General features: G+C 40.4%; 1 protein-coding gene across 1 annotated transcript; it reads left to right on the forward strand.

Annotated features, from left to right (window-relative positions):
- Window positions 1–1,123: 1,123 nt before the first annotated feature.
- Window positions 1,124–19,957, forward strand: ext2 (exostosin glycosyltransferase 2). The gene is made up of 15 exons (XM_035651937.1): window positions 1,124–1,188; window positions 1,750–2,104; window positions 2,215–2,438; window positions 2,791–2,880; window positions 3,863–3,979; window positions 4,263–4,458; window positions 5,094–5,233; window positions 5,325–5,418; window positions 11,099–11,230; window positions 14,340–14,529; window positions 16,165–16,331; window positions 16,987–17,130; window positions 17,541–17,669; window positions 18,297–18,379; window positions 18,523–19,957. Exons 2-15 carry the CDS (start codon window positions 1,790–1,792, stop codon window positions 18,659–18,661), a joined length of 2,160 nt encoding a protein of 719 aa, XP_035507830.1. The 5' UTR covers window positions 1,124–1,188; window positions 1,750–1,789; the 3' UTR covers window positions 18,662–19,957.
- The last annotated feature ends 3,717 nt before the right edge of the window (window positions 19,958–23,674 follow it).

Below are 23,674 nucleotides of genomic sequence, written 5' to 3' on the forward strand. Positions count from 1 at the left end.
CTCACAAAGTTAAACTACCTAGAGTTGGCCAGTGAAGTACACTGAGCTCTAAAATGTATAATTTAAGCAAATATACACTAAAAACTCAAAATAGCCTGTGGGCATTTTATTAATGTATTTATTGTATTGTGTAGATAATTGTTGCGTTTAAGTACTTTCATACCAACCATAGGCTATTTGTGAAATCTGTGCTCACTCCCCAACCTAAGACAGTGCTGTTTAGTAATACCTACTTAAACTATAATGATGTTATATGATTTATACTGCGGTACCAAGTTTTACTGCAGCTAATGTATGCTGTATTTGGAGTTATTTATACGTAATACACTTAATATATACTGACAATATACACTGGCTGACTTCCAATAAAATAACACAGGAAAAGGATTTTATGAATGACCGCCTCAAAAACAAGATGGTTCACCTCAAAGGTTATTATCAAAAGTTATCCTTAAAGTTTAGAATAAATGTACAACTGATCATTCTTATTCTAAAAATTACAAAATCAGTGGGTAGTTGACGATTTCAAAAGAATCAGAATCAGAATTTTGTTTATTGCCAAGTAGTTTTTTACGCCTACGAGGAATGGACCTGGTTTGCAGTTTGTGTAGATAACCCTCCTCCTATACCAGCCAAGTATACTAAGCCTTTAAGATAATAATACAAGTTATTCAAATCACACAACGAATGATAAAAACATATAGCTATTAATAAAATGTAACTTTCCAACTAATTAATAAAAATTAGATATGACATGTTTGATTAAGATAAGAGGAAAGCTGTGCAGAAGAACGTGGTGAGCTCAAGAGAAAGTAGTAGATTAGTAGATTAAGATTTTTTTTTTTTGCTCAAGGATTTCAGGATTTACATCTCAAGAATGAATGTGTAGGGCTTAGTCCATGAATTAAACATTGGTACCTAAAATGTTTGTATTGCTTAAGGAGTCGTGCCAGTGTACCTGCAGCCCACCAGAGAGAAGGGCAAGATCTTATTACCTCCTGAGTCACAAATGTCACACACAAAGAAGAATGACTTTCCGGGAAATCATGACTTCCCGGAGCAGTAGACGTTAGCTTGGTGCGTAGGTCACATAGAGTGTACCTAGGAAGGTGTAAGGGCTGTTGTCTTAAACTTTGCCATGGAATTAAGACCGAACGTCGATTTCCCCGCTACCTGTTAAACGTCTCGGTGGGTCAAAACAATACAATATAACTTTGAACATGTTATATAATGGTTTTATAACCTTTACGATGCCGACTGACTTAGCGGAGCTAACGGTAGGGCTCAGTGGTTTCACAGCTGGGATGTAACTATATCAGTTTATTGGTATCTTTCCAATTCATTTTTAAGACGAAACAGCTGTAACTCACCTCGCAGCTCTGTGGCAGTGCATGTTGACGTTGTTATCTAGCTCAACATTTGAATTTCCTCGCTCGCTTTCATGTCTTTTTGTCTGTTTTGTAGGTGGTTGACAACTTGGCTCGTTAAGTTAACAGATCAGTATCATGTTATCAGTATCATATTATTTCAGTCATCATATTATTCAGTATGCAATTTATCAGTATCATGTTATCAGTATCACGAGTGTTTATAAAGGCTAACCTATTCACTGCACTCTTTACAATTAAAATACTGACATTTGGGCGACCTGTGACCTGTGTGTTATCCTCTGCAGTAAGGTTGTGACTGTACTTCAGTGTGTATAAACAGTACCCAGAGCTGTCATTGATCAGAAATCTGTCTTTACAGTGGCTGGTTGCAGAGAGAGAGAGAGAGAGAGGTGTCAGGCATGTATGCCTCTGGGAAATACAGCTCTCGGGGCCCCGCTCTTATCCCGCGGATGAAGACCAAGCACCGTATATACTACATCACCCTCTTCTCTGTGGTTCTGCTTGGACTCATTGCCACCGGGATGTTTCAGTTCTGGCCCCACTCCATTGAGTCCGCAGCTGACTGGACCCTTGACAAACGCAGTGTCCACGATGCACCTGTGGTCCGCCTGCCCGTCTCCAGCCCCATTCCTGAGAGGGGTGACCTCAGCTGTCGCATGCACACCTGTTTTGATGTGTACAGATGTGGCTACAATCCTAAAAACAGAATCAAGGTAACTGCCTCTCATAGCGTCCCCTCACATCGCTGAGCAAGTCCTCTCAATGTTTTTTCAGCGTTCCTCGTTGAAATTATGACCCCTTGTTGGACTGGTTGCTTTTCTAGGTTTACATCTACCCTCTGCAGAAGTTTGTGGATGAACTGGGGGTTCCTATCAGCAGCACTGGGCTGTCTCGAGAATACAATGATCTGCTCAGTGCCATCTCTGACAGTGACTTTTACACTGATGACGTCACCAGAGCGTGTCTGTTCATCCCGTCTGTTGACGTGCTGAATCAGAACTCACTTCGTATTAGAGAGACTGCCCAGGCTCTGGCAATGCTACCCAGGTAAACCTTTATCATCATTAACTGTGTAGTAGAGTTTGCTTTGTCACTCGGCTGTTTTTTTTTCTTCTCACATTGCTGTCATACAGTATCTGATATTGATGTTAAAGCACAAATGTGGTCACTTAACCATTTATGTCGTGTTGATTGGAAACTAACACTTAATGTTTAAATACCAAATAATATATTGATGAATCATTTCCGTCCTAAAATGGAAGAAATAACGACCAGTGGCCACCATAGATAGACATTTCACAAGAGCCTGTGTGGCCAACTTAAAAACTTTTAGTGGTATGGCATTGAGATTATTGGATTTTCTGTTGTTCAATCACTAATCCTATATATGTTTTGTTAGATGGGACAAAGGGATGAATCACCTACTTTTCAACATGTTACCTGGAGGCCCTCCAGACTACAATACTGCCTTGGATGTGCCCAGAGACAGGTAGCTACATCTTACAAGCCATTTTAATGTTTAAGAATGAGTTAATGGTAATCTGAAACATTGTGAAACCTAAATTTACCAATAATGTTTAAATGACACAGTTGATTTAAGTACATGGCTGGTTCTTTGTAGTTATCAGGCTGGAAATGTAGATAAAAGGTAAAAGTCATCGTTAGACATCTACTGCCTAAAAATCTAAAATTGCTTCATATAAAACCAGACAGGAGGGAAGCATGTTGTCAAGATTCATGTCAGCAACCTTCCTCTAGTGGGCACAAATCAAAAGTATACATCATTTCTTGTTTATGTATATTCTGTTTCTGGAACAGAGGAAAATCACTTTCATGCTACAATGGATGATGCAACCTTGAGTAGCATTTACCATAAGTGCAGTCACTCACAAAGTGTTAAGATGGATCATTTGATGAGGATGAAAGATATATTTACAAGCAAATTGGGAGATATTTTCAAGAGGCCTTGAGGAGACGATTCAAATCTGGTTGTATTTACCAGCAAAGAGCCTGTGTGTCTCAAGATGTCTTGTAGGCTAGAGTGATGGTTGAGGATGGAAGAGGTAGGGTTTATGAACACGCAGCCTTGAGACAATGAACGCTATCTTTAGCCGCAAGGAATTTCCTGGGCTCATCCAGCTGGAGTGCATTTGGCATGGCGCCTCATCAGAACCAGGTGTGTGTGACTGACGGTGTGTTTCCACTTTATATTCACCTTGCCTGAGAATATAACAGAATCTGAAATACATTTTATCACTTTTTTGAACTATATGGGATCTATTAAGCAGTGCACTAAGCCTTGTTTGATGTCACTTCATGCCTCACAGCATTGTCGGTCGCAAAAGTGCTAAGAGGAAGCAAAAGAACAAATGAATTACATTTTGTTTTTTAAAGTGTGTCTCTGTAGCTCATGTCTGTTGAAATCCCCAGTGTGTTGAAGCATTGTTACAATCCAGGGCCATTTGTTTCAGAGCGCTGCTGGCTGGAGGCGGTTTCTCTACATGGACTTACAGGCAAGGTTATGATGTCAGCATCCCAGTGTACAGCCCCCTCTCTGCGGATGTTGAGCTGCCTGAGAGACAGCCTGGGTGAGCACATCTCACACATTAACTCTCATTATCTTGTTTGAGTATCACATCCTGACCAAATTACAGTCAGTTTATCTCATTTATCCATTAACACTTTATCCACAGACATTGCTCAAAGGGAACATAATGAAATGTGATATTTAGAATGGATTTCTAAATAAAACAGACAAGACTCTTATCAATACTCTTTATCAGCACTCTTTAGGTTAGTCTTGATTAAGGATTTACTTATAGTCAACGATATTAAGTGTGCCCGTCGCACATCTCCCTTCTCTTCCCTCAGGCCACGGCGCTACTTTATCCTGTCATCTCAAACTGCCATCCATCGAGAGTACCGTGCTGAACTGGAGCGCTTGAAGGAAGAAAATGGAGAGGCACTGCTCCTCCTGGACAAGTGTAGCAACCTCTCCCAGGGTGCCGCCTCTGCACGAAAACGCTGCTACAAGGGGCAGGTGTATGACTACCCTCAGATTTTGCAGGTGGGAAGCACAACTGCATTAAAAACAAATTATTTAAAAAGACTATCTTAAGAGGGTAATTTTAGTATTTGTCAACCTGGACCTTATTTTCCCATGTTTTTGTGTCAAAGTGATTAAAGTTTTGAATCTGGTCCAGTAGAGTATGAGAGTAAGGATTACGTTGTAGTCCATTTTGCAGCTGCAGCCTGCAGGTTTGTCACTCAATACTGGAGCAAATTCAAAACTCGTTTTCCCCATTAGTCACTTCGACATAAGAACATGGGGGGACACAGAATAAATGCCAAATGCAGGAGGACAGAATAAGGAAGCATGGTTTCAACTCAGAACATGTATTAAAGTCTTAATATACTTTCAGATTATTAAAAATATATGAGTAATTATTTCAGTGTTTTGACACAATGGAACCCAAGTACGCTTCCTTGTAAGTTTTATGGAAAGAAATATTATTTATTATTAAGATTGATGTTACAGAGCATGCTCTATGGAGACCTCATAGGCTACTCGCTCACTACCAGGTGCTCTCGGGCACCATGTTGGAGACTTGTGATCTACAGGCTTGTGTTTTATCATTCAGCATCTTACTTGCCTGGTCTCAGTTAGTTTGTTAACAGTTTGCTCCCAATATCTCTTTACAGGAGTCTTCATTCTGTGTGGTTTTGCGGGGAGCACGATTGGGTCAGGCTGCCCTCAGTGATGTGCTGCAGGCTGGCTGTGTCCCCGTCATCCTCGCTGACTCCTACATTCTGCCATTCTCCGAAGTACTTGACTGGAAAAGGTCTGCCTAAGTCACGGAGCAGTTGGAAAAACATGTAACTGGTTTGACGCTCTTTTCAGCTGAGAAATTTAATGTTTCTGTTTCTGCACAGGGCATCTGTTGTTATTCCAGAGGAGAAGCTATCAGAGATGTACACCATCCTAAAGAGCATTCCTCACAGACAAGTTGAAGAGATGCAGAGACAGGTAAAGTTCACATTGTCTAACTGAAGAGAAAACTTTGTTCAGAGCAACTTATTAAAAATGTAGTTGCGGTCTTAGAACTCAGATTGACATGGTGGTCAGAGGTGCCGTCATTGGGGTTAGAGCATTGCCTGTACCAACCAATCAATCAAGTCTATGGGAGCCAAAACAAATTTTATGTGACGTGCAAAAGACAGAAATTTGGACACCACCCTCACTCTTCTAAGTTTGAATTTCCTCCGATGCTCAGTCTAGATTTTAAAAAGCTTTCGGAATACTCAACTATGTTGATTTTAGCTTGAGTGAAATGCATGGAAGACAGCTCTCTTTCTCTCTTTCCATTTGATATCTACATTGAGCCACAATAAACAAAAGTGAAAGCAGCTATGAGAGAAGTGCACCGGTTCAGCTGCTCCTCATTCCCTTGTATCAACTCTAGTCCATTTACTAATTATACTGGCCAAACAAAGGCCAAGGGCTCAGAGACAGGCTTGGGGTTGGATTTCACCAGACGAGCTCAAAAACATGGCTGACTTGTGAGGTGGGAGGGTTGGGTGTATAGTCCACTCCACAGTGCTCTGCTCTGATGGTCTACAGATGAATTGAATTGGTTGCAAGTTGATTCTTGTCTGAGACATGTCTCTGCTGAAGTAAATTTTACTATGTATTTGGTGAAAATAATTGATGATTATTGAAATAATCATACTTTGTCAATAAGCAATGGTTAACGATTGTAGGAACATAATGGGGATCAAAATTGTGTCCAAATAATCTCGTCTAAAATGTATTCTCAAAATTTTAAATGCTAAAAAAAATGTTTCATTTAATACTTCATATTGAATCTTGAAGAAATCCTGTATTGTCTTGTCTCCTATCTTGGTAAACACAGAAAGGGAGATTGGCCACAAGTACCATATTTGTATCAATTGTCACATTTTTGTATTTGGTTTCTCACTCATTAGATGATCGATTTGATAAGTATGCTGCATAAAATAGATTGTGTTTATGGGGATTTTTACTAGGAGCAAAGTAATGTACCTAATGGGCCTACAGAGCACTTAATACCTAAAAACGTTAATGGCTTGTTTACGCCACATTATGGATTTAGCTCTTGAAGATAATGGGTCGGTCCCAATGTCTCCACTTGCGGTATTTGCAATTAGTTAAGTCAAGTGCCCACATGTGTGACCTTTTTCCCAGAAACTGCCATAGTGCCCCCTGTTGAGATGGCAAGCGTGTGGACGTTTATCAGAGCTCAACGGGACACACTGGATTTATAAGAACATCTCATCACTCATACATATACAAGTACTGTACATGATTCAATCAAGCTCAGGTTATATGTTGGAACAAATAAATAGGATCAACAATACAGTATTACATTTACATTTACATTTATCAGATGACTGTAAAATTGAGTTATCTAGAATGATGTAGGTCTAATGTACATAAAAGAAATATAACATGATAATGTTAATTTCAATGTTTTTTGTCTGAGTCACAGAACATATTTTTAGAATCTTCAATTAAAGGATATGATATTTAATATTGATGTTGACAGTGTAAGATATGTGATATTATTCTTATCATTCTGATTAATCTTACGTGATAACCATCTCTGGGTGTTTAGCCATAACTTTGGAGTGTTTGAACACAAAAAATAATATTCAAGCTGAATCAAACATATGATGAACTTTAACTTCTTCATGTCTGCTGCTTATTATCAGTCCTACCAAACTATGCACTGGTAAGATAAGATGTTTGGATAAGGGGATGGATAACTGCGCATGTGCAGTGTTTCAAGGTATTGTGCAAAAAAAAAAAAAAGTTGTGCTTAACAGGTTAATAGTTAACAGTCTCAGTCAGCAGAAGTGGGAGATACTGGGGGCTGTGGCGTTGTGCGGTCAGATGGCTGATGGCAAAAATGCATCTCCCAACTACTTTGAGAGGCTCATTGTGCCAATAGGTGTGGCACGCTAGATCATGGTAAATTGTGGGATAGACTTAGCTCTGAATGCCGCTTCAAAGCAGTATTAGGAAAAGTGTGCATCAAGTGTGGATTAAGTGCACTGTGTGTTGGTATTTTCCAGATGTGGGACACACATGTCTAGTACTGGAGCACACTGCAGGCCAGGAACACAAATGTAATAATGAATTAAAATTTGATATGGATATATGTAGGAAGGGTCCATTCAGTGTCGATTTACCTGCATAAATCTCGAGTTGAATAAAAACATGTTATGCTTGCTGAGAGCCTGAGAAAACAGATATTCTCAGAAAGAAAATAATTTATTTTTTTGTTATTGAGCTGATGTATTTCATTAGTTTTTCCAGCAGAGGGCTCAGTAGCCTTTACGTTCATAGTGTGTCTGTCTATGATCCCATGTTGTTTGACTTTTGTGCTTACAAATGTATAAATAGGAAAAGACAATGCAAACTGACCCTGAAGGAAATATCATATAATGAAAGAGGCATATTATACTTCTTGAGTATAGTTTAATGTTCTGTCAACATAAATTATGGTTAGTCCTTTTGAGAGTCAGAGGCCAAATATAAACAAAAAACAGCTGCTCCAAGCCCTTAAAATTAGTTGTCATTATTACTCACCACTTTTCTTTCTGGCAGCTCAAGTGTGTTTTTATTTCACACAAATACTAATAGTTTACATCTACACACAACATTTGGTTAACTTGAGGAGCAAGGTCAAATTGGATAGACTACTGTTGAGCTTCCCTCAGTAGTCAGCAGACTCAGTTCCGACAGTAGAACTCATTTTCAAATTTGAGATGATGTAATGGCATTCGTTTAGGTCACATTTTAAAAGGCCAAATACTAAACAGCTGCGAGATAACATTGTTCAAGTGAGACCACTGAGCCCATGTTTGTGTACTGTCTTCCATGAGCCTTGTTTGGGTCATAGCCTCAAAATATGACACATACACTACAGACCTTTATTAGATTATCACAACCAAATCCATTCTGTTATTAAATTAGAATACATAACATGGGAGAAAGGAGTTGCCCAAGATGGAGTTCAACTTAATCATCATCCTTTCCTCTACTATTGCCTTGGTATTGTCAACCTGGCAACCATCAGAGCAGAGCAGTACACTGGCTGTAGTTGATTTATAGAATATGTCAAGTCAGTCTACTTTCCTCAACCTTATATGCTGTCTGATTTTCTTCAGTCCAGTCTTCTTTTTTACATACATCCCCTCATACCAGCTGGGATGATGATAAGTTGTGAGTTGCTTTCTGGTCAGCCAAAATTTCATCAAACATCTCCTGAGTCTTACCAATGTAGAGTTGCAGATTTGATCTGATCAGCCAAGGTCTTCCATCAGATTCCTTTTCTCGTTTCTCACAGTCACAAACTTTACAGCCGAGAGTTGAATATAAAATCTGAAGTGTAAATTTTGAACAAAGGATGATGTAGAATGTTTAGAGCGACACAAACTATGGTCCGTCAGTGGGGTAGTCTGTAGGAAACCAGGGAACCGTGGGGCTCACTAGCACCAAGGCTGTGTAATACAACATGAAACCGGCTGCTTAGTAGTGATCTTTATCCCCTAGACCCAAAGTTCTATTTTTCCCATTCTAATCAGGACTGATTTACACCTGAATACGAGGTAATTGTTATTAATGTGTTGTGTGTGTGCGAAAATGTTTTGATCACAGTTAAAAGTAAAGTGCTAATAAATCTTGAGCAAAACAATATTCTCAGTGAGCAGCTCACATGAATGAAACAGACTTGGTTTCACTGCTGTTTTTGATTATGTCAAAAACACTAATGAATGCCCGGTTCTGTCCACAGCTCACTGGCTGCCAATTCTGGTCTATACGTTGAATCATCTGTCAGGCACTGACAAAGTTATGCTGACTAATGTAATCTAAACTGGTTCTGGTTATCTCTTTTGGCCTTTATTTTTACGATTTTAAATAAGAGTGGGAGCTGCTGGGTAGCTCTGAACTAGAAGGAAATGAGAAGATCATTCAGTTTTAACCAAGCGTTACATCGGATGACTGTTACATTTGACTTACAGAGGAATATATTTTGGACTTGACTCTCTTGGGATTGTTTGCCTTATTTCTCAAAATTTGCAACAGATTTATAGGTACAGTTTACATTACACTTAATTTTCTTTTTATTAGTGAAATGAATTTGGTTAGCTCATGGACTGAGTAAGTCAGTTGCTATATTTGTACTGCTTCACAGCTTTGTTCATTTTTGTAGAAGAAAGAAACAAAATGTAGACTATAGGGTAGATGCTGCAGTTAGAAGATGGAGTAAGGATTTCTCTTCTCTTGCAACGTTGTCTCTTCTTCCCTTCTCATAAAAATTCCTGCAGGCGCTGGGAGAGGGTGGTGGGACGGGCCCTCGGGCCAGCACAGTTTGCTTTCTGCCTCCTCCCGGTCAGAAAAGAAACTTTCATCACTGGCTGATTTATGGGCCGTTGGGATTCCCCCCTGAGATTAGAAAGTCTTTTTGGATTCTCCTCAGCCCCTCTATAAAAATAAGCACTGTTTTTGTGTTGTTGTAAATCTTCAAACCTACGTCTCATACTCAGACATGAATGATTTAGGCAATGGTCTCATGTTCACGTGCCACTATGGACTGTCTTTGTTTAACATGGGGTGCCAATAATACACACTGGTGCACTGCAGTAGGAGGACTAGATAAAGATATAGCTCAGTGCTTCACACACAAACACTCAAATATCCACATCCTCTACCCAGAACTGTGGGTCAGTGAGGAGCTTGTGGGTGCCTCCTGGCAGGAGCAGGAGACAGTGTTGTTTGAAGCTTCATTAACTCTTATAGGGTTCTCTTGCCTCTGGACTGTCCCTTGAAGTTGCTTAATAGAGTAGGGGCCAGCAGGAGGCAAGAAGGCTAGACACATATGTCATGGTCAGTAGCACTACTCTAGATTAATAAATTCTCTTTTAATTTTTATGTTTTATGGTATAAAAAGTGAAAAAGAGTTGGTGAACCCTTTTTTCAGGTCTGTGGCATTGATTTTTCTTTAAATGTCTTCTTCTCTACATCTCGACCATAACACTTTGAGAGCTTAAACAAACTATCTGAATAAAGAAATTCAATGTACAGGTATTCTCTTTCATCTTTGCCGTCTTGGGTGAAAGACTATGTGAAGTGAACTGTGAATGAGGGCAGTTTGAGTTGGGTATTCCAGCAGCCAACGTGATAACATTAAGTTATGGGTTAAGAGTTCAGTTATCATTAAAGTCTGCTTTTCACATCAGAGATCTGTTGAAGTAAAACAGGCACAGTCAAAAGAGATTTTAGAGAGCTTCAGAAGAAGAGTTGTTGAAGGTCAAGAGGCTGGAGAGCGCTGCAAAATGTTCTTTTAAAACTTGGACCGGAGGGGGAAAATCTGGATTTTACAGTTATGACTTCACACTGGTGTGTTATCTTCTGTCATGTATTGGCCATATCATGTAATCTTATCTTATTCAAGGTCAATTATTGTAGTTTACATGAACATAATCATAGTCTTCAGTACAGATGTAGAAAGTGCCATAATTGTGTGTTACTCCTAAATTGACATTTCCTTTTTTTTTCATTAATCAATGCAAATATCCAATAGAGAGAGTGTATTTGGTTAATGTTTAACTTGATAATGTGCAGTGCAGCATTTTAATAATTCTGTTCCATTTGTTCATAGGCACGCTGGTTCTGGGAAGCCTACTTCAGCTCCATGAAGGCTATTGGCCTGACTACACTCCAGATCATCAATGACCGCATCTACCCATATGCTGCTCGCACTTACGAGCAGTGGAACAATCCACCTGTGGTGGTATGTAACCGTGTAGCCTTAATGTTGATGTGTATTTTTCAAATATTCAAAACTTTTAGCCATTCAAGATTATTGTATTATTATTATTGTGTCTTAACCATCCATTATCGTTTACTTTTTAATAGTATCTGCTGTTTAGCCATGTCTATACTTTGAAGGCTGTTCTCTTCCATCATTCAGCTGCATAATCTATACAATGTGTGTGCTCGACTATGCTGAGCCACTCAGTAGTATTCCTAGAAGTATTTTTATTGCAGTTATCTGAATGATGGCCATCCACAATGGAGCTTTGACCCAACAGACGTTCACAGTGCCACATAATCTTCCTCACTCTCCTGTGCCTTGTAAATCAAAGTTTCTGTGGCAGAGTGACAGAAGATGCTTTTGCTTTTTGTGAAGCGCCACACATGCAGCACTTCACAGTTTGGTATACACCCAGCTAACTCTGAGGCAGCCAGTTTGTGTCAGCAGTTCTGCGCTAGGAGGATGCCTCGGTTGTGGTGAAAAATAAGTTCCTCCATGTCTGAGTCATTGTGTTTGTAGCGAGTACGCTGGATGTGAAGAATGGTGTGTGTGTGTGTGTGTTTAGCATCCCTGTGGTTGTGGGAGTTTGTGGCTGCAGACAGCTTGGCTGGGCAACCAACTCTCAGGAGTTGTTAATCAGCCCGGTCTGATCTAGTCTCCTCCATCCTCAGCCTGTGGGGTAGAGGCGTGTGCATGTGAGCGTGTGTTGATGCATTATAATGTGTCTTTGCATCTGTCAAAAGTATCTCAGTATAAGTAGATCCACTGAAATTCTAAGATTAGAGAGGTGGCAGTCAACAGCGAGCAACGAGCCGTGTTTGTACAGTCATTCAGGATTAATAGGTGTACAGTGAAGCAGTGGCTCACTCTTGGCCATGGTTGCCTTTTTCTTCTAAGCAGGTAGCTTGTTAATCAGCAGTTAGACTTGACATAGCCCACTTATGTCAGAATGTTTTGTCAGGGCATCCAACCCCCAGTCCAATCTATCAGTATCACTCAGGTCTCAAGGGTTGTCCAGACCCAGAGGAGGTTAATTGTGTCAGGGTACAGACCTTTGGCCATTCCTGCCTGAGATAGGAGATGAAGTGTTTTCTTGATAGATTCAGTGAATGGATGGTGAGAAGAACTTGCGCAGAGCACTAAATAAATCAGGCAGACATTTTTCCCCCTCTCCTCCTGTAGTCTTTAGGCTGGTAATTGAAAGCACATTTCCCAGGATTGCTGGTGCCTTTGGAAGGGGGGTTTTAGAATAAAGGACAAGCTGTTTTTTGTTTGGGAGCTGTAGGTAGTGGGCATACTCGTTATACATTACAAGAATTGAGGCATCTTAGACTTTCAAAGATGCCAGAGTTTAAAACAAGTTTGTGGTGGTTGGCACCGGCACATATGAAAGTCTTATGTGATCTATCTTGTTTTAAAATTACAATACAGTCTTGGCTGAAGTAACACGTCACTATCCTAATACCAATGAATTGTTCTTTATTTTTTGTTGCACCATTATTGTTTGCATCATTTAGTAATAAACTGAAAGAGTAGATTAATCTACCCAGGGTCCAAAATTCACTTATTGGCTTATCTACCAATGGCAGGTCAACTGAGAAAAGTAAAAAGTATTTTTTTACTAGCCATAAAACTGCATCATGCATTATTTGACTAAAAATAATAACCTATTTTAGCCAGATCTCAGGGCTCCTGCGTGGTTCAGACGCCATTTCTCATCATGTTAATATACTTCTATGTTCTGTATTTGAAGGCATTTTAAATACTTCTTCATTTTATCTTAATCTACATATGTTTGAGAGTCCAAGTGTGTAAGATGAATGAAAAACCATTCAAGCACTTCAAATAACCAGATAAGATTCTTCTTTTTAAGTGCAAATATAAAGTATTTACTCCTTCAGATCTGTTGGTGACATGTTGAGCTGTGGCTTTCTTTTTAATTTAATTTATTCTGTTCTACAAATGATTTAAGTGGTCTCTGCCTCTTTTATTCTGTTTTACTGCATCTTTGCAGCGTATATGTGTTAGTTTAATTATTTTCCTCCCTACTTGTTTGACAATGTGAGAATGACCACAGTGAATTTTCCACTTGCCAGTAAAGTGACTTTTTATTGGTGGAGGAGTGACTAATGTTGTGTAAAAGGCAGTGGCTGTGTCTCTGTTGACAGACTTGTGTTGATGCTATGGAAGGAGCCACATAATCACTGTGTGGCCACCTGGGACCAGAAGAGAAACAGGGTTTATATGTACTTCAAGAAGCCCACAGGTTTACTGTGTTAGATACGCTCTCTTTGCCTTTCTTAGACTGATTGTGACTGTAACCAGGGTGGAATATTTTTGGAAGCTTTGATGAAGTTTATCAAGACTCAACCCTGACACCAGTTGGCTCTTCTTTTGGTGTCCCAACTTTTAAAGTTTAGTATTTAGCACACACAAACCATCAGAAAACTCTCCTGTGGCTTCCTGCATTTAACAACGTCACTTGATCTAACCTGAAGTCAGTGCGGCTCCCAGGGTTTACGAGCCATTTTAAAGGGAAGCAATGACAGAAAAGAAAAGCCAAGTTCCACATTGACGATAGATTCACTATTCACTGCCTGGCAAACTCCACTCTTTCTCTGCTCTGCAGCTTCCTACTCTCTGTCCCTGTTTCTCCCACATCCCAGGAGACCCGCCATAATAACATCACAAGAGCAGTAGATAAAAGAGGGTAGCCAACCTGTCTTGTTTGGAAACTTCTTCCTCGTCTTTCTTGTCCTTCTGTAGTGTTTACTTGGCATTCAGACTGGAAGCTTTTGGCACTTTGTGCTCTGCTTCTGTTAGCCCCTGAGAGACATTATTGGATGGTTTTTGCTCCATAATAAAAACCATCATCTGGAAATTACTGCAGGTGACCTCACTGTCCAGTGAAGCACTATTATAGTGTATTAAATCATGGAAAACATGACCGACCGGGTTGACACAGAAGACAAGCCTAGCTCTACAGTAGCTTTTCATGGAAATGAAAATGAATTAATGAAAGAAGATAAAAAAATATGTTTGTGGCCTAAACTATATTCTTTTCTTTGTTTCCGTCCTTGTGTAGAAGTGGACCAGCGTGAACAGCCCTCTGTTCTTGCCACTTATCCCACCAAGGGCACCTGGGTTCACAGCAGTGGTGCTGACCTATGATCGCGTTGAAAGTCTTTTCCGGGTCATCACGGAAATCTCAAAGGTGCCTAGCTTGGCTAAGCTGCTGGTGGTGTGGAATAACCAGAACAAGAGTCCACCTGAGGGTGAGTATAAGAGATTATCATCAGAAATAAGAGATAAGTTCATGAAGCTTTTCAAAAGATATAGTTGCACTTGGTTTCAAGTTTATTTGGTAAAATTAACTAATTTAACTAACTTAAACCAATGCAGTCAATGCAACAGGCCTGCACTGTCTTTCATTACTGTTAATCATCAGTTGTAGTCCATCAAAGATGTGTCATAGTAAGCTCGTATTAGTTGTTATTTATTGCACCTTGAGCTCTAATTATTTCCCTTAATATGGCAATCAAGAACACAACAGTTAATCGTGCCTTAACCCACTGACGGCTTAACTCAGACTCAGACTGTACTGAACAAGGAATTAAATCGGTCCTGCTGCTGTAAGAGTTAGCTAATGTAATGAAGTAATGAGAGGACTTTGAAGTGCTCCCTCGTGGCTGTGAGTTGCCTTTTCATTAGAGGCATCAGCGGCGCCTGGCTGGAGCTTTGTGACCCATTAGAATTAACAAGGGGCCATTGACGGGTCAGACTCATGGGGCTCAGTCCAATATGAAGGCAGATTTCTTCCCCATTCACACCAACCCTTGATCTGATGTGTTTACAGGCTCCTATTTTTGCTTCCTCTTGTGTTTTTTTTTAAGAAGATGCGTTGTTTGTTTGAATGTGTTTGTTTGATGTTTTTACACAATCTAGCATTATTGCCTTTTTCTGTTTGAGTCTGAAGATCACGTATTAAGGCATGTATAAAAGCCATAACTTCAGAATGTGGAATTTAGGTTAATTCGTTCTTGAATACAGTTAAAGAAGTCAAAGAAGAATTACCAGTAGCTGCATTTTGACCCATGCCAAGGTGGAGCTAATGTTTTAAAATTCAGATAATAACCTATAATTCCCTCACTCCTACTGTCTCTTTCCAACCTTGGAAATAAAAGAAGGGATGACAGCAACATGGCCAAAGTGAAAGAAGAAACTCCAGACGTTTAACATAGCACTTTTCCTGACAATAGCTTTTGACAGGAGACCTCAGACGTGGTTAGGAGGACCTGGAGCTCTTCTTATAGGCTGCCAGGCCCCAGTTTTACCCCATTAATGAGGGGACACATTCTCACACATGTGATCTGTCTGTGCCATAGTCCGTGCCATGGACACTGCCCAAGATCTTTGAAACGCTCCCCTGAAAAAAAACACTGCCTCATGAAGAATCGTAGTGTGGTTAGATTTGCACGTGCTTGAGGTTAGCGTAGCGATACGAGTCAGTGAGTTAAGTTAAACTCCCAGAGCACTATTTTCCACTGCCAGGACAGACTTCAAATATCTCTGTCAGTGGTAAATGACATCATAATTCCTCACCCATCTTTAGACACTGATAAAATGATGTTCAACACGTTAAAATGTATGAAAAAGGATAACGCCACATAATGTATCTATATCTATTTAAGGGGCTACAGTTAACAATTATATTTATGTTTTTTATTAAAAATGTTTAATTATTAAGTAATTTGCTTGATTCTAATTAATTAACATTATCGAAATAGTTCCCAAATAATCATCATTAATTAACTGAATTTCTATAGACTTACAAGATCATTGCAGCTCTATATCTATGTGTATAGAACTAGAAATGTTGTTGCAATGCTGTTGTATTGTTTGTTTGGCAGAGTCTCTTTGGCCAAAGGTCGGTGTTCCTCTCAAAGTCGTGCGAACCAAAGAGAACAAGCTGAGTAATCGCTTCTTCCCCTACGACGAGATCGAAACAGAAGCTGTGCTAGCGATTGATGATGACATCATCATGCTGACATCTGATGAACTGCAGTTTGGCTACGAGGTGGGAAAAACAGCCCCCGTTCAGAAAACCTTGACATACTTTCTCATCCTTCCTCTGGTGGCAGGTATTGCAGGGAACCATTTCAAGTTGATCCCAGTGTTTAAAGTCATTCAGGGAGATTACAGTCTCAGTCTCCACTAGTTGGGGATTTGACTGCCTGCTGAATGTGTTTGATGTGTGAAGAATGATGACAGGTCTAAGGCTGATGCTTTCCATGCCCACATACCTGCCCAGGCCCCACTTAGCCTGGCACACTCACCTGAATCCATTTAGAAGCTATTTAATAAAATTATGCTCAATTTAAGGATAATTACATAGAATTGCAAGCAGGACAGGCGAGCTGCCTGTCTGACTAGATGACAGTACTTCCAGCTCGCAGTAGAAGGATCAGACTGACTGCTGGTGTCAAGCCTGAGATATTCACCTAATCGTAAAGACACTGAAAAGTGATACTGATACTGCTGAAAATAATTTGATTTTTGTGGCTCAGACAGAAACATTCAAAGGTATTTTGAAACTTAGGACTAAATTGTTAATTCTTAAATATTCTTTTGAATACTGTCTAATCATTCATCCATTAGTGTAAGCCAAAAGTTCTCACCTTAGTTTAAATCACCTGAAAATGTCTGACAATCTGTCTTCTGTTCTGCTCCAGGTGTGGAGGGAGTTCCCAGACAGGCTGGTGGGCTACCCAGGCCGGCTGCACCTCTGGGACCATGAAATGGGGAAGTGGAAGTATGAGTCCGAGTGGACCAATGAGGTCTCCATGGTCCTAACTGGAGCTGCTTTCTACCACAAGGTGACCTGGGAAAGCCTGGTTAAAATTAAGCAGTGTCCCTTAGAGCTACTCATGGATGTTAGAACTTTTGCTTAGTAATGATGCACACAGAACCAATTTGAAAAGGAAATTGTCCATTATATCAGGAGATCATATAGAAAAATGAATATTTGCCCAAAGGATTAGAGAATTTCAAGTAGACCTGTTTTGGGTATGCGTAGACAAGAAGATTACAGTGATAGATGAGCTGAGTACCATAGGTAGAGCAAGGTTATCTCTACTTCTACTTAAACCTCACACACGCACTTAAGTTCAAAGCAGATTCTAGTGCAATGGTTCCTCCTACATACTCTTGGGTCAAACAGCGTCTGCATTATTTGTGTCTGCAGTATATCTATACGACACCTTGTAATCATTTGTTTCCATTCCAGTACTTCAACTATTTGTACACATACAAGATGCCAGGAGACATCAAGAACTGGGTGGATGCTCACATGAACTGTGAAGATATTGCCATGAACTTCCTGGTGGCTAACATCACAGGCAAAGCCCCCATAAAGGTACATTCATAGCCCTGACTGACCTGGGTGCTTTAAGCTCGCAGGGGGAGGCTGAAGCCTGACAGAGCACACCAGCATTTCTGGGTTTGATCAGCTCTCACCCTTCGGCTTCTCTGCCTCTCCCCCCCTCCCCATCACACTGACTGTGCCCAGGTGCGGGGGCCCGAGCTAAAGCTCGGCCTTAACCTCCCTTATCAGGGTGTCACTCACTGGCACTCCCCCTTGGAGTATGTTTTCCTAAGCTCACCGGGGCTCACGCACACCCTGCCAACAAATCACAAGCTGCACACTTCCTTACGCCTGCACCCGCACTCCCACCTCCCAGCACATCTCCCACAGGTTCCTTCAGAAAACACTCACCCTCTCCAACCAGTCTTGTCTGTCTTCCTCTCTGTGTCTCTCACTTTCTTCTACACACAGATACATTCACAGGTTCAGAGCATGTGGTACAGGCATGTGTCAGGGGTGTCGATGTGATGGAGGTTAGACAGAGGAAAGCCATACTTCATCTCTCTCCAACTCCACTGATGAGAATTCAGAAATGTTTTCCCCACGCTGTGCTTGACAAAAGTTCTAGTAGGATGTAGTGTAGTTGAACTGGTGTGACTTTGTTCTGCTTCTTTTTAGGTGACCCCCAGGAAAAAGTTCAAGTGCCCTGAGTGTACTGCCATTGATGGACTGTCCCTGGATCAGACACACATGGTGGAGAGGTATGGCACTTTGTTTTGGAAATCTTGATGAAATGAGCACCGTAGAAATGTTTTTGTTTGTTTTTTGACTTCTTCTGTCAGCATTTTTGCGTGCTTGTTCTACATTTTTAGCCTGTTTTTAAAGTAAATGTTTTCATCCCTAGATCTGAGTGCATCAACAAGTTTGCTTCAGTTTTTGGTACGATGCCTCTGAAGGTGGTGGAACACCGTGCAGACCCAGTGCTCTACAAAGACGACTTTCCAGAGAAGCTCAAGAGCTTCCCCAACATCGGCAGCCTCTGACCATCCGGTAACAGATGTTTGGACCTCGTCACAGCCTCAACACTTCAAGATTTATCACCAACATCGTCTTTTATATCAAGACGTCAATATTCAGACTAAAGCGGTTCATGCTCCTGTCACTTCTCAGTTCAAGTGACTTGCTTTGATTTTTACATTTTAAACACGAAATTGTACAGGACATTAAGTTAACATCTTGAATGACAGGTGACACTGAAATCTAGGAAAGTGTGATTTTTGTGTCTGAAGTAAAAGATATTATTATAAAGGTTTAGCAGTCCTAATGCCTAGACTAATGTTACATGAACTTCTTTTGGACACCCTGAGTGTGATATTTGATGGACAGGCTGATTGATTAGATGCTCGCAGTCCCTCACTGTTACTGTTTTGGAGCTGGAAGCTTTGGGCTCCAGCTGCTCTGGAATCGGTGTATACAGTGTATATATATTTGTATTTTGCAGCAGTGCTGTATAGTAGTCATAATTTATGATGCTCCAACTAGTTATTTTCTTCTTCTTTCAAAAGCTGACATGGACCTGATTCTTTTAGCCGTACTGTAAAGGAAAAGTAATAAATGTTTAATTTACATGATATATAGTAAATAATTAAATGACATATCTATGTAGGCTTTATCCAGTGGTTAATTGAATGTGATGAGCGCACACAGCATGGTGGCTAACAGATAATGTACAATAAATGTTTCACATACGGTCTGTTTTACACAATCAGATTGGGCCAAGCTGGTACCATAAATCTGATATTTAGAGTGAATAACTGCTGATTTTAAAATATTGATGCTGAGCTACTGGAACATCTTGAATTGTAATTTCATACTGCCTGAGCAAGACTTTTCTGATTTAAATATATAAGAAAAGCAGTGGTTGCTAATTGAAGCATTCACTAAACAGTTTCATTAGTTGTGTGTATGAACAATGCAATGCAATGAAGACATACTATATAGTGAAGAGAGAATATCCAAATACACCCTATTGAGAACGGATGTGTATAAGTTGTTGATGCAATGCTTTGTTTTTTATTCTTCCATTAAACCTGTTGTGTACGTTTTTATATTTTTATCCTTTTTATCACAACGTGTCCCAGCTCCAGTATTTAGGCTTTAACATTAAGCGCAGCACAGTCTGTAAAATGTTAACATTACCTTGTTATGTTTTTATTTGCCTTTTTTATTTTTATTTTCATAAGGTCAGTGAAATTGTTTTAAATTTTTTGACTGTTTATGTATCTAAGTGTATATATGACTTTGTAATGCACAAGTAAAGATCACACTAATATCTCACAGTTTTAGTGTTCTTTCCATTTATGTGCAAGTGAGGTGGGAAGAGGATGAAATAAGACTTTTTCATGTCTGTCTTTATTCCAAACTCAAACCTCAAAACGTTCAGAGCAGACCCTCCGTGACACGGACGATCCACTGTTCCCTCCAGCCTGTCACCTGTTGTTAATATACGCTGCCTAATCCACCCTGTTCAATGTCAGCAGTTCAAAAGGGCGCAGTTCGTATTTTTGTCAACTTCAATTACTGTGATACTCTTGCGGGTTGTGCGATCTCATTTCAGCACTCAAGTCCCTTCAAAGGGACTGAAATGCGTGGGGATTTCAGAATGTGACTACAGGGATGACACAATATTTTGGCAGGGTGGTGCAAAGCAATAACACTGCACATTCATTGGTTCTTATCAGCAGACAACTTATTCACAAGTTGTGGCCAACCATATATGTTAGTCGATGACTTGAAAAGGCTTGTCTTCAAACTGCGAGTGACTTGAGTGACCTCTAAATACAAATCAGAGAATAGTTGTCTTGATTTTTCTCTGTAGTGTGTGGAAACAGTGGTTTCAGGGAACCACCATTACCTTGCAAGAAATTCTATCCTCTATATACTGTGGCTTTTGCTGTATAAACATTGTCAGTCATGTACTATATTTCATAACAAACTAAATGACAAACACTGATTCTGAATAGAAGTGCAATAACTTATTGTACTTTAATCACACGCAAAACGTAACAAGCATTAGTAAATTCATACACTCATTTCAAAAGACAGCTTAAAGCCACAAAAACTGAAAAAAAAAATCTTTTGAAACTTGCAAGAATTACATATTGAGAGAAAAACAATGTTCAAACACAACTCTGGAAATACAGTTTTGCCATGTAACACCAAATTAAAAAATGTCATACACTCAAATACTCGATAAATTGTCTCACAAAATAAAACACAAAATCTAATTAGTAATATTTCCAAGAGTCTTATAACACTTAAATCCATTTGCATGCACACAACAGCACACATATTTATCATATATCTACTCCTATACTGATTGCCTGACTTCAGTAGTATTAGAAAATGAGAAAAGTGGATGATGGTTTCATCACTCAGGGATGGAGTTATGCAGCATACAGAAGAGAAGAGGCTTTTTATGTTAAGCTAATCTTGCATTTACAGTTCTTATGAGATTGTAGGGCATCACTGGAGATGTTTCAAAGAATGATGAACGTTAAATACACAGAAAATAGTGAAAACAATGCGTATGTTTTGTGTAAACCTGAGCTACTGAATGCCAGTACGTCTGTGTGCACTGTGCAGAGGAACAGTCTACATTAAACCAACTAGAAGACAGACAGTCCTGTCTGTCCTGACACACAATACTGCAATCCACAGCCTCCACATGGCTCAGTGTTAATTAAAAAGCCTGCCTGGGTTGGCCGTGCGGCTGTGCCTCGGACCCTGCGATGGGGGGGCTGCTGCTTTCAGCCAGTGGATATAGTGGAAGTGAGCGAAGGGAGAGGCGCAGTGCAATGCGTATGTGTGTATAGAGGTGGGTCATGGGGGGGGGNNGGGGGGGGGGGGGATCTTTGAAAGCAGAGCCATGACAGCTGAGGGGGAAGCATGTGTGAGGCATGTTTGTTTTGCATTTACCCCCTGAGCGCAGCTGTGTGCACTGTCCTTTTCCCAGAACACCGGAACACAGCAGACGCCCTCACGGCTCGCCCTCCGTCCAACCCCACAGCTAGAGCACAGGGGGGCCCATGTCCACATTTACAAGGAGACCCTTTCAGTTTTGAGATACGCACTCTATAATCAGGATTATGCGTACGCCTTAGATTTGGGCCGGAGACTAAAACTGGATGTAATTTGGAGGACTCCAGGGAGATCTGCTCCACTGACAGGTCATAGCCTGCACCCCGATTCTCTTACCTGCCCAGAAGGACAGTGAATGTGGTTCAGTTTAGAGAATTAGCAATGGTTGCTCTGCCTGAAGGTGTACAACAAGGTATCAGGTTTGCTTTTCAAAACCATAAAAGCCTTTGTTATGCTTAAGGCCTAAATCAGGCCTTGGAAACAAAGGAAGAACATGCATAACCTCATTGTTGAACCCTCATCTGCTATTTATGTCACTGGCAGTTACCAGGGGAAAAACAAAGTTCACTATTTAAATATTTGAATGATACGAGCATATGGATATATGGATATGATTTGGGCTCTGAGAGATCTCATCTCTGGCTGGTTCCAGCTCAATTTAACCTCTACGTTGCTGTCCCTCTTCTGTCTCTTTCCACAGAGAAACAAAAACAAACTTGGACTTATTGTTCCAAACCTAGATAGAAGTAAACAGGGAGTAATCAGAGTGGAGACAAGGAACACAACTCCTTTTGGCGCTTTACCCTGACAATTTAGTGGTTTTACTAAAACAGGTCCTGCTCAGATGTAATGCCAAAAAAACGAATGAAGCTGGGCTCAAACTTCAGACTTGATCCACACCCCCAAACTTTGGGACAGTACCTGCGTAGTTATGGCGTCTTCTATTACTCTACACACTAACCTTTTTGACTATTTGAATCTGTAACCATGGCAGGATTGATATGTTTGCTGTTGGGCCCATGTTGCTTACCCAGAGACCCCAAAACCAACCAGTGCACCTACACTGGAATACTACAGTTCAGTAGATCCCAGGTTTTCTGTATGTCAAGTCATTTGTTTAAACACCACTTTATGTAAGATCATACGCCATGTGAGGACAATATAAATTAAAATAATTCTGGTTTTAGAACTAGACTTTCATACATGGCCTCTCTGTACAAGATAAAGCCACAATAATGCAGGACCCAGTTGATATTGCACTTAAGCAGTGCAAATTCACAAACAAATTTGCAAGTAATCCAATTACCAAAAAAACACCCAACACACAGAGAATCTAGGAGTTTGGATCTCTGGTAAAGTCTCTGCTAGTACCTCAGCCATACCATCATTCCCACAGAAATCCCTTCGACTCTACCTGTTGCCTCACTCACTAAAATTAAATACTGTCTTCCATCCTCATTTAAAAGATTTGTTAGATGTGTATGTGATGAACAGAGACATGCTGTTTGTGGTGAAATAGGACTTCAAGGTGTCTATAGCTGGAGGATGAAGATGATATTTACTCAAGCCTGTGCTGAGTGTTTCAAGGTGCCACATCGAGCTGAGATGTAATTAAAAACCTTACTGAAGACAGTAGAGGTAACTCTGCGGTAATCTTGTCGATGGCTTCTTCATTTGGTTTTGACAGAAATAACGAAATAACGGAAAAGTAGAGAAAGAAATACAATAACAATTGCCAGCACTGCTTCATGACCATTCGCCATTCTACAACAGCCAAATACAGCTGCGTTAAAGTCCAGAAAAACGCTGTTGAACACTGACATCCTTTCAGTGTTTAAAAGTGTCAACACACTCTGTGTAATCTCCACCAGCCTCCTCTGTTTCAAAGGTGGCTGCTGCTGGTTTCGTTGTTATTTCTGGCAGAATGACTGGCTAGTAGGCACTTCTCTCTCTGAAACTCCTGAGACTGGAAATGCAAGGGGCACAGTCATGTCCACTTGGAGTCTGTCCTCCTGAAAACAGAGCTGGGTCTGTTTGGAGGCTGGCGCTCCCAGGCTCTTCAGCCCTGAGAGCAGCAGGCCTGCTGTGCCCCTCTCATACTCCCACACACCACTTCCTCCTCCATCCCTTCCTCT

This window comes from Morone saxatilis, unplaced genomic scaffold, assembly GCF_004916995.1.
Source record: "Morone saxatilis isolate NCDOM2014 unplaced genomic scaffold, NCSU_SB_2.0 Contig11, whole genome shotgun sequence".
Taxonomy (NCBI): Eukaryota; Metazoa; Chordata; class Actinopteri; family Moronidae; genus Morone; species Morone saxatilis.